The 11,145-nt window shown below is 63.4% G+C and overlaps 1 protein-coding gene across 1 annotated transcript; it reads left to right on the top strand.

Moving 5' to 3' along the window:
- Nucleotides 1-1,257: 1,257 nt before the first annotated feature.
- Cactin (cactin, spliceosome C complex subunit) lies at nt 1,258-10,941 on the top strand. Its single transcript, XM_027952492.2, has 10 exons — nt 1,258-1,446; nt 3,260-3,731; nt 5,324-5,419; nt 5,691-5,836; nt 6,284-6,446; nt 6,687-6,801; nt 7,998-8,190; nt 9,059-9,181; nt 9,262-9,545; nt 9,628-10,941. Exons 1-10 carry the CDS (start codon nt 1,274-1,276, stop codon nt 10,116-10,118), a joined length of 2,256 nt encoding a protein of 751 aa, XP_027808293.1. The 5' UTR covers nt 1,258-1,273; the 3' UTR covers nt 10,119-10,941.
- The last annotated feature ends 204 nt before the right edge of the window (nt 10,942-11,145 follow it).

An 11,145-nucleotide genomic window follows, 5' to 3' on the forward strand; every position in this document is an offset into this window, starting at 1 on the left:
GATGTTGAGAGCCACAAACAAGTCAAGATGGTGCCTGGCATTTTGCCAGAAGGAGTGGTTGAGGGGTAGCGCCAGCGAGCCATTAAGATGATGATGGTTGAGTTGAGCTGTGTATAATTATTGGGATGATGACTGATTGATGTAACTGGATGATGCTAAATTGAAACAAGCTGTGTATTCAGTTGTGTATATAAACCTCTGCTGTCCGGCAATAAGGCGGCTCCTGCTACCTCGGGTGCCCGCTACTTTTGAGTTCTGGCGGAGATCCTGTTGAGTTCTCGTGGGTTCTCGAATAAAGTTCGTTCCTGCTTGAATCTACAAGTGGCTGGTGACCTCCCCGTTATTTGTGCCCAGCCAGACTGCGGCACAGGAGTTGTATTTTGAGAGAGGCATTTAGAACAGTTAGTTTAAAGGGGCTGAGGCTGGGGCTCAGTGGCAGGGCACTTGTCTAGCATGTGTGAAGCACCGGGTTCCATTCTCAGCACCACGTGTCCATTGACAACTTAAAAAAAAAAAAATACCGCCCTCCAAACAGGCACCCCAGCCGGCTGTAGGCAGACTGCAGGTGGGCAGCGGCCAGGGGCCCAGGGAGCTGGGGCCTCCAGACCTGCCCCTCCCCGCCTGCACTCCCCATGGCCCCAGGGAACTCCACCTACGAGCTAGTCCTGGGCTCCCCTCCCCGACATCCGCGGACCTCACCGGGGCAGGGAAGGTGCTCCAGGCCTCCCCCTCTCCACAGCCAGCGGCTGCCAGGCGGTGGAGCGCTGGGGCAGATCCGCTGCCTCCGCCCCCTCTGGAGCAAGCCGGACTCCAAGGGCCCCTCTTCCCCTCTTCCCGAAACCTCGCTCCGGGCCTCGCCTCTGTCCCTGGCCTCGCGCTGGCCGCGTCCCCACCAGGCCCGCCTCTACACTCCGCCCACCAGGCTCCGCCTCCTCCTTAGATCCCCTCCACCCCGGGTTCCGGGTTAGCCTTGGCCCCGCCCACAGTTCCCCTGTTCTCCCAAGGCGTGAGGACCGGCCTAGGGCTGCCTCCAGTACTGCCTGAAGGAAGAGTGCTCCCGCTCTGGGGACGACAGTCCAATCGGAGTCCGTCACGCAGACCACATTCGCGGACGGATGGGAGACTCTGGAGCCTGGGGTTCTGGCGGGCTGGAGAGGCCGGAAGGGCTTGTTTTCTAAGCTCAGGCAAAATCCGGGCAGCCCCGCCCGCGACGCGGCCGAGGAAGGCCCCGGCGCGCGCCCGGTTGTTTGCGTCTGCGCCGCCGCCACCGCCGATGGGTCGAGACACACGCTCGCGCTCGCGATCCGTGGGGCGCAGGGGCCGAAGGCAGCGGAGCCAGAGCGGGAATCGGAGCCGAAGTCGGAGTAGGAGCCATGGGCGGCGAAGCCGGCGGCGCCGCGAGGACGAGCGACGGCGCAGGCGGAGACGGCGAAGCCGGGAGCGCAGGTGGGACGGCCGCGGGCTGGGCTCCGGGAGCTGGGAGACCCCGAGGTGTCAGGGCGGGCCTCCCGCGGGAGGGGCTGCGCGCCGGCAGGAGGCCGCGCCGCGCCGAGCCCGCGTGCGGGAAGCTGGTCGCTGTGGGAAACGGGAGCCGGGGGGAGTCTGGAGTAGGGGAGTGACAGTCACCTCTGACGCGCGGGCCGGGACTGAGGGGCTTGGCCGGAGTGGCACCAGGGTGGGTGGTCCAGTCGTCCCCGGCAGATGGCGGCCCTGAGGGAGGCATAGTGGGAAAGTGCGTGGAGTCGGGAGGGACTTGAGACGCAGAGGCCACGACCCTTACCAGTGACGGGGTGTGAGAGGGAAAAACCGCGGTGGACTCCGGAGCCGAGGCCTCAGCTTCCCCGGGCCCACAGTCCTTTTCTTCTGGAGATGGGCGCTTGACCAGACTGCCACGAGTGTACCTGGCCCAAAGAAAGAAGGGCAGTGAACCCAGACCTGGGTCCCCGTACTGGCCCAGCTCTAGGTGGCGGTGATGCTGGGGCCAGTCCTGCCCATCTGTGGCCCAAGGTGACCCATCTGTGCCCTGGAGGTCTCCACGGGGCTTCTCCAGCTGTTTTCCGCCTTCCCTTTGAGTTTGGTAAATGAATTGCCACCCAGGATTTCCAGGAAGATCCAAGTCACAGTGTAAAGGAAGAGCTGACCTGGAGGTCGGCCAGGGGTAGTCGGTACACCAAGAGCAGCAGCTGTGTATCCGTGACCTGTGAGGCTCACACGAAGTTCACACCTGCGTGTGGGGAGACACAGCTCTGGTGGAACACGGCCACGGGGTGCTGTGTCGTAGTCTGTGTGGCAGTCGAAACAAGATATTTACCATCCTGTTCCTTGCACCAAAGTTTCTGAGTCTGGTTGAAGCCCCGGGGCTTAAGTAAGACCTTGGTTTAAATGAGCTTCAACTTAGCATTGGCTCAAGCACAGTGGCCAGCCTTGTTGTCACGACCTTGGTCTTTTTCTTGTACTGTGGTCTGGTGTTTGAGTCACTTACGATGGTTGGCTGGTAGACAGGTGATTAGTGTTGATGTCGTTCACGATGAGCTAACATGATCAAGTTTGTAGTCAATATTCGAAGCCCCCAAGATGGTTGGTTTTCAAAGTTTGGGTTTTTGACAAGAGCTGAATAGGTAAAGCCTTTCACAAAAAAAGTGCTTAGTAGTGGTTCCCTGCCTTCAAAGACCCAAGACATTAAAGAAACCACCTTGGGACCCCGTGGTTGACTCCTGCCGTCCTTTAGATCAATCTAAACATTGCTTTCACTGGGTGGCCGACTTGGATTCTCTGGTTCACACCCTTGCAGCCCAGCCAACCCCCACTCTCCCTGCACCCGCCCCCCTCAGCCTCTCTGGCCTCCTGGCAGAGGGCAGGGTGTCCTTGCGGATCTTTGAAATGCCAGGTGTATTTCTTCCTCGGGGACTTTGCCTCTGTTCTTCCTCCTGTCGGAATACTCTTCCTCCACATGTCCCCTTAGCTCCCTCCCCACTTCCTGGAGGCCTCTGCTGCGTGGCACCACTTCAGAGGCCCCTGACCTGTCTAACCTGTAGTCCCCTCAATCACTGCTCTTTGCGGTTCTCATCACTGTGTATTAAACGAGCTGGGGTGTGTGGTTTTGGGGTGGGACCCTGGGTAGCCAGCCCAAGAAGGAAGTCGTGGTCAGTGTTTGGTTCACTGTTGTGTCTCCAGAACTGGGGACAGTGCCTGGCAGCAGCATGCTCCCAGCAGACATGAGCAGCGGGCACTAAGCGGGCCTTGACTGCGCTCTCCCTAGGTCAGAATCGGAGGAAGAACGGTGGCAGCGCCCAGGGAGGCGAAGCCGGAGCCCCCCTGCACCCCGATGGTGCTCTCGGGACCGGTCCTCGCAGTCTGACTCTGGGGAGGAGCAGCCGCAGGGCCCATGGGCCCACCATGGGCACCGGCGCTCTTGGTCCCCCTGCTCCTTAGCATCCAGCGCAGCGTCCCCAGGGCGCCCCCAGAGTCCTGGGGCGATGGCTGCAGCTCTGAGCCAGCAGCAGAGCCTGCAGGAGCGGCTGCGGCTACGGGAGGAGCGGAAGCAGCAGGAGGAGCTGCTGAAGGCCTTCGAGACCCCCGAGGAGAAGCGCGCGCGGCGGCTGGCCAAGAAGGAGGCCAAAGAGCGCAAGAAGCGTGAGAAGATGGGCTGGGGCGAGGAGTACATGGGCTACACCAACACCGACAACCCCTTTGGCGACAACAACCTGCTGGGCACCTTCATCTGGAACAAGGTGAGCCGCGGCCGCCCTGCAGGCCCTGGTCCTCCCTGGCTGGGCGGAGCTGAGATAGGGTGCATTTAGGATTGAACCCAGCAGGAGGCAGCACAGGCTGGGCCTTGCTGAACCTCCGAGCTCCACCCAGCCCCAGTGACACTGTTTTAAAATGTCCCGGAGAATACGGCACACACGTGCACCACGCACCCCAGCTCCCGCCACGGGGACTGTGCAGGCGTGTTCCATGGCTGCAGGTGCTGTGGCTTGTCATTTCGTTCCCTGGCCATGAGGCTGACACCTCAGTGTGCTTTCTCGCCGTGCTGTAGGCCAGAGGTGGCTCTCGCGAGGTTCCTCCCTGTCCCTCTGGCTTCACGTGCTCACTGGCAGACCCTTGGCGGCCCTTGGCTTGTCCTCAGTTATCACACGACATCCTCATACCTGTGTCTTCACTTGACCTTCTTTTCGCGTCTCTGTCCTGAGCTTCTCTCCTGGGAGGACACAGTCACCAGGAAGCCTAGCCACAGCAGGTGGCCTGGTCTCAGCTCCTGCACCTGCACGTCTTCTGCACGAGGCAAGCCCACGGGCCCAGTGTAGGGTGTGGACTGAACCCAGTGCAGGGACATGGTGCAGGATGCGCCCCAGCCACCTGGCACCACTGTTCCCCCACCAGTGCCCTGTCACGTTCCGTGCTGGCCCTTCTGGTCCTTCAGTTCCCAGCTGACATATTCTCTTTCCAGAGAGGACATGCTGGCCTCTGGCTCCCCCGATCCCTGTGGACCCTTATCAAGAAACTGCTCCCAAACCTGCTGCCAGACAGATGCTGCCCCTAGTGCTGGGTGTGCAGCCGTGTTCTCTGATGGCTGCTGTGGAGGCAGAGGGCTGTTACTGCCACCGGGCTGGAGAGTCCCTGGAATGGCGTGCCACTGAGGGGGCTCTTCAGCCAGGCCGCCCCAGGCGTTTGGAAGTGTGTTTTTCTGGGTGCCAGGGGGGATCTTGAGCACCCTCTCTTGGAGTTGGGACCCTGGGGTTTGAACAGTCGTGACTGTTAGATGATACTAGAGAGTTTGGGGCCACAGGGACAGAGCTGATTAGATGCTGAGTCTGCACCCCCACGCCTCCATCAAGTGAGAGGGACGCGGAGGAGAGAACCATATCCTCAACGTGCCCTGTGCCCTTTGGGTTTGAGTTGGGGGAACCATTTGCTTTCTCCTCTTGGTGACCCCGGCAAGGTCGCAATCCAAGGGTCCTTGGTCCCTGTGTCACTGCCTCTGACCTTGCCACGTGTGGTCAGGAATCCTGGTGCACTGAGTCCTTCACGGGCCTCCGCAGCTGACTCCGCGTTACCTGAGTCGGGCCGGGGCTGCCTGCCCTGAGAGCTGCTTGCAGGCCTCTTGTGGGGGCGGGGGGTCAGTTCAGCACCCTTGGTCTGCAGCTCAGTGGACGAGCTGCTGCTGCTGCTGCTGGCTTTGGGCACACAGTGGCATCAGTGGATGCACCGCCCTGGCCGGGCACACCCCTCTGCAGAGCAGGTGCTTCTGCGGGTTGGTGGTGGGGGACGCTGACGGCTCGGGGCGGGTGGTGTCTGCTCAGTGGTGTGGCTGGTTGTCCAGGCCCTGGAGAAGAAGGGGATCAGCCATCTGGAGGAAAAGGAGCTGAAGGAGCGGAACAAGAGGATCCAGGAGGACAACCGGCTGGAGCTGCAGAAGGTACGGGCTTGGGGCTGGCCCCGGGGGCCGGCTCACCGGGTGGACAGGCCAGCTAGATTAGCTTACGTGTGCGGTCCAGGGGCTCCTTTGAGGTGTCCCTGATCACTCCCAGCTGCTGGGTGTTCAGCAGGAAGGGGACCTCTTGCCCCAGGGTCTCTCTGGAGCCATCCTTGTGTTCAGGGCAGGGGGGCCAGGACCAAACCTGAGAGGGCGGCGGGGGGCCCCTGGCACGGCCACCCACGCGGCCTCTCCCCCGGCCCGCGGCCTCCAGGTGAAGCAGCTGCGGCTGGAGCGGGAGCGGGAGAAGGCCCTGCGGGAGCAGGAGCTGGAGCTGCTGCAGCGGGAGAAGGAGGCGGAGCACTTCAAGACCTGGGAGGAGCAGGAGGACCACTTCCACCTGCAGCAGGCCAAGCTGCGGTAGGCGCCGCCCAGGGCCACACACCATGCGTCTGAGCCCCAGGCCCGGCCCCTTCCCTGCCGTGCTGCCATTGGCCACACGGGCCTCCGCAAGGGGCTTGCTCCTGATGACCTCACCTCTCCCCCCTCAGACGGGGCTAGGCCAAGGTCAGCTCCTTGAACATGTCCCTGTGGGGGCAGAGCTGACGCCAGGGGGAGGTGGTGGCTGCTGCCCTCTGGTCCTGACTCGCCTTTGCTTCAGGGCCTCTGCGGCTCTTGCTGCAGACCTCACACAAGCCAGGCCCAGGGCAGCCCTGGAGGCCCTCGGAGCCACCCCCATCCTGCCTGCTCCTCAGGGCGCACGCCAGCTCCGCCTCCTGGCTGCTCCTCACCGCCTCCTGCGGGAAGCTCTCCCGGGGTCAGGAAGGATCCTGTGCTGCTTCTGACTGACCCCACCGTCCCCACCAGCTCCAAGATCCGCATCCGTGATGGGCGGGCGAAGCCCATCGACCTGCTGGCCAAGTACATCAGCGCCGAGGACGACGACCTGGCCGTGGAGATGCATGAGCCCTACACCTTCCTCAACGGCCTCACAGTGGCCGACATGGAGGACCTGCTGGAGGACATCCAGGTGCGTGGGCCCCGCGCCCTCCCGCCCTCCTCCCTCAGGACACGCTGGCCCCTGCTCCCCAGGTCCCTGTAGGACCTTATCCAGGAACTATGTCCAAACCCGCTGCCTGCCGGATGCTGCCGTGGGCGCTGGGTGCGCAGCCGTGTCCTCCAGAGGCAGCGGCGGAGGCAGAGGGCTGTCATGGCCATGGGGGCTGGAGGGTCCCTCGAATGACGCGGCCACTGGGGCTCCCCCCGCCAGGTGTACATGGAGCTGGAGCAGGGCAAGAACGCGGACTTCTGGCGGGACATGACCATCATCACCGAGGATGAGATCTCCAAGCTCCGCAAGCTGGAGGCCTCGGGCAAGGGGCCAGGTAACTGCGGGGCCAGCATTGCCCCAGCCAGGGACCTGGGGGATGGCAGGCATGTTCCTGGAGCACGGGCAGCCCCTCCAGGTCCTGGGGTCTTGGGGGCAGTGGAGGCTCAGGCCCTGGTTGAGCATCTGCCCAGTTGGAGCAGCACTGTCTCTGCCTGGGACGGCGCCGGGCCTGAAGTCTGGGCTGCTCAGAGCACAGTGAATGGTCTCTAGTTGCTGATTCCAAGTCCTTGGTCCGTGGGCCAGAGGGCCTGGGGTCCTTCTAGACCCTGTCCAGTCCCGTGTGGCCTCTTGACCCTCTGCCTACCAGCAGGGCTTGAAGAAGCAGCCTGTCAAGCAGGGGAGTTGGGCCGTTCCCTCTTGCCCTGCCGTATGCCCCTGCAGCTGTGTGCTAGCTCCACCTGGCATGGTGCAGAGAGCCTGTGGAGCACTGCTACAGGAGGCCACCTTGGTCCTGGCAGGCAGGGAAGGCCCCCGATGAGCACACGTGGGGACCTGGGGAGGCAGGCGCGGGGTGCCCAGACACAGACGGCAGAGCCTGTGCGTGCCTGAGGCCAAGAGGAGGCCCCTGGGAGGCCACTTTGCACAGGACTGTGGGGACCTGGGAGCAGGTGGGGCAGGTGGGGCTCTGGTCTTGGCAGCACCTTGCTGCTTCCAGCTGGTGAGGAGGGCTGTACCTGGCCCCAGACTGTGGTAGATGGTTGACAGGCTTCATGCGGAATAGGGGGCTCATATGTCGTGGGTGGCTCTCCCTGCCAGGGTGCAGTGTCATCCATAAGACTTTTCTAGGGGAGAGTAAGACCCAGAGAGGGTGAGCCACTTGCCCAGGGTCACACAGCTAGAACTGGCAAAGCCACAATCTGGAGTCTGGCTGCTAGGCCCATCCTCCCAGCCTCCATGTGGTCCTGGAGGGTGTATCAAAGGAAGTCTGCAAACCAGAGCCACAGGCTAAGGTCCCCAAACTCAGTGTCGCTCACCTGGGTGGGATCAAGATCCACAGCCTAGCCTCCCCTACTCAGCATTCAGAGGCCCCAGGGCCAGAACTCAAGACCGTGCTCCACATCTGTCTGTCTCCAGCCTCATTCTGGGGTGGGATCTGGCCAGGGAGGGAGTAGTGTGGCCCGGAGGAGGGAAGGCTGGGCCGAGGCAGGGGCAGGGCCGGCCTGCTGAGCAGCCGTGCCTCACCCACTGCAGGGGAGCGCCGGGAGGGGGTCAACGCCTCTGTCAGCTCTGATGTGCAGTCGGTGTTCAAGGGGAAGACGTACAGCCAGCTGCAAGTCATCTTCCAGGGCATCGAGGGCAAGATCCGGGCCGGCGGGCCCAACCTGGACATGGGCTACTGGGAGAGCCTGCTGCAGCAGCTGCGTGCCCACATGGCCAGGGCCAGGTGAGCGCAACCACCTTGTCCCCTTCTCAGGACCTAGCTGGGAACCACTGCAGACCTGGGCCCTACAGGAAGGTGACGCTGGGGCCACAGCCCCCAAGAGTCAGCCTCTGACCCCCACCTGGCCCAGCTCTGTCTCTGGCCTTTAACAAGTTCTGACCAGCTCCAGCCACCAGTGCCTTGTCTCCCTGGCGTCAGGCGTCACAGGAAGCCCTGGGCTGGCTGTCCCTGCCTGCCTTCCACAGGCCCCGCAGCCTGCCGGCCGCCGGCCTCTGGCCTCCGCAGCTGTGTACGGATTCCCAGCGTGCTTGGCAGCAGCTTGTAAACACAGCTCTGGTCCCCGTGCTGTCTGCCATCATCATTGTGCAAACGCCTCCAAATCTCTCCTCCAAATCCCATGTGTCTGATCAGGGTCCCACTGGGCCCCCACTTCTTTCTTTCTTTTTTTTTTTTGGTACTGGACTCAGGGCCACATCCCCAGCCTCACTTTGTAATTTATTTAGACACAGGGTCTCACTCAGTTTCTTAGGGCCTCGCTATTGCTGAGGCTGGCTTTGAACTCATGATCCTCCCGCCTCAGCCTCCTGAGCTGCTGGGATGGCAGGCGTGGTACTGTGCCCAGCTGGGCCCTACTGACCAGTCCCAGATTTGGGCTTTCAGCTCTTGCCCGTTTTGTATGCCCTAGGACAGGACCTGCACCTTCCCTGCCCCACCCCCCTCACCGACTGCCATGGACCCTTATGGCCAAAAGCCTTGTCTTGGGGTGGCAGGCTCTCGGCCTCCATTCCTGGGAAGAGAGGCAGGGTTGGGAGCGGGTCAGAGGGTGCCAGGGCAGAGCGTCCCCTCAGCCCGGCTGCCCACTCTGTGGCAGGCTCCGGGAGCGCCACCAGGACGTGCTGCGGCAGAAGCTGTACAAGCTGAAGCAAGAGCAGGGCGTGGAGAGCGGGCCCCTGTTCCCCATCCTGAAGCAGGAGCCCCCGTCCCCCAGCCACAGGTGGGCGCGGGCGGGGCGGGGCGGGGCGGGCCGGGGCGAGGGTGGGCCAGGCGCAGGACTCACCCTGGGCTCTCCTGCAGCCTGGAGCCCGAGGAGCCGGCCCCCACGCCGCCCGGGCCCTCCGTGGAGGGCGGGCCCACCGAGCCCGAGGGGGCCGCAGCAGCGCCGGCCGAGGGCGAGGGCGAGGGTGAGGCGGTGCTCATGGAGGAGGACCTGATCCAGCAGAGCCTGGACGACTACGACGCGGGCAGGTACAGCCCGCGCCTGCTCACGGCGCACGAGCTGCCGCTGGACGCGCACGTCCTGGAGCCCGACGAGGACCTGCAGCGCCTGCAGCTGTCGCGCCAGCAGCTCCAGGTCACAGGTGGGCGGCGGGGCTGGCAGCCCGGAGGGGGAGGGAACAGGGACGGGAAGCTGAGCCCGGGTGACGCAGCCCCCGCCCGCAGGAGACGCCAGCGAGAGCGCGGAGGACATCTTCTTCCGGCGGGCCAAGGAGGGCATGGGCCAGGACGAGGCGCAGTTCAGCGTGGAGATGCCGCTGACCGGCAGGGCCTACCTGTGGGCCGACAAGTACCGGCCGCGCAAGCCGCGCTTCTTCAACCGCGTGCACACGGGCTTCGAGTGGAACAAGTACAACCAGACGCACTACGACTTCGACAACCCGCCGCCCAAGATCGTGCAGGGCTACAAGTTCAACATCTTCTACCCCGACCTCATCGACAAGCGCTCCACGCCCGAGTACTTCCTGGAGGCCTGCGCCGACAACCGCGACTTCGCCATCCTGCGCTTCCACGCCGGGCCGCCCTACGAGGACATCGCCTTCAAGATCGTCAACCGGGAGTGGGAGTACTCGCACCGCCACGGCTTCCGCTGTCAGTTCGCCAACGGCATCTTCCAGCTCTGGTTCCACTTCAAGCGCTACCGCTACCGGCGGTGACGGCGGGGCCCGGCCTGGCGGGGTGAGGCTGCGGGACCACGGCCAGCCCCCACCTGCCCCAGGCAGACCTGCCCCTGGACCTGTTTCCCGTTTGTGAAGTGGGTTGCCACAAAATCTGCTTCAGAGCTGAGGAGACAGCAGGACAAGCTGACCCGGCAGTGTCCTGACGTGTTCAGAGCCCAGGGACCCTGGCAGCGGTCACTCAGACCTCCCCGTCCAGGAGGCTGCATGGGGCCCGAGGCCAGCCTGCACCCTGGGAAAGTGCAGAGGGTGGCCAGCTGGGCAGGAAGCAGGAGAGGGGCCCAGACCTGGGGGTGCTTACTGGTCCTGGGAGATGTGGGGCAAGGTCCTGCCACCAAGCTGTCACAGGGTCACTCAGCCCCTGGACAGGTTCTTCCAGGACCCTCCCACAGGCTGGCCATGCTCAGGGTGGCAGCAGCAGAGGCCAGACCGTCACACGTTTCAGAAGAGACCAGGCTGTGCAGCCAGGGCCCCGGGAGCTATGGGATCAGTCCCCACCCCAGTGATGGGACACATTGGCCACCACCTGGGAGACGACCCTGTGACCTGGTCCAGGGCTTCAGTGGGTTTCTGCCCACTTGGGAAGTGGCATTTCTCGGCCACACAGTCCCCCAGGAGGTGCCCCCTGCATCCCCTTTTCTCAGGTGGTCGAGGTTGAGGGCCAGATGGGAGCCCCAGCCCCACTCCTGACCTTCCTCCCCAGCATCCCAGGGGCCTGCTCCCCCAGGACCCGCCCACCACCTGTTAGACCTGGAGATGATTTTACTTTGTTTTATAAAAAGATTTTCTTAGGTGGGAAGAACTCTTGCTTTCCTTCTCTCGCCGTGGCCTGTTGCCCAGGGCGTCTGGATGAGGCTGCTCTGTGATGCAGAGTGCTGCCAAGCAGCTCAGGGCCCCGCCCCGCCCTGCTCTGCCGGGCCCTGTCTCTGACATCTGAGTGCCATGGTGCAGTGTCACAACCAGGGCCATTCAAACAGCCACCGTGCCTAAAAATAGCCGGCAGCCC

This window comes from Marmota flaviventris, chromosome 1, assembly GCF_047511675.1.
Source record: "Marmota flaviventris isolate mMarFla1 chromosome 1, mMarFla1.hap1, whole genome shotgun sequence".
Taxonomy (NCBI): Eukaryota; Metazoa; Chordata; class Mammalia; order Rodentia; family Sciuridae; genus Marmota; species Marmota flaviventris.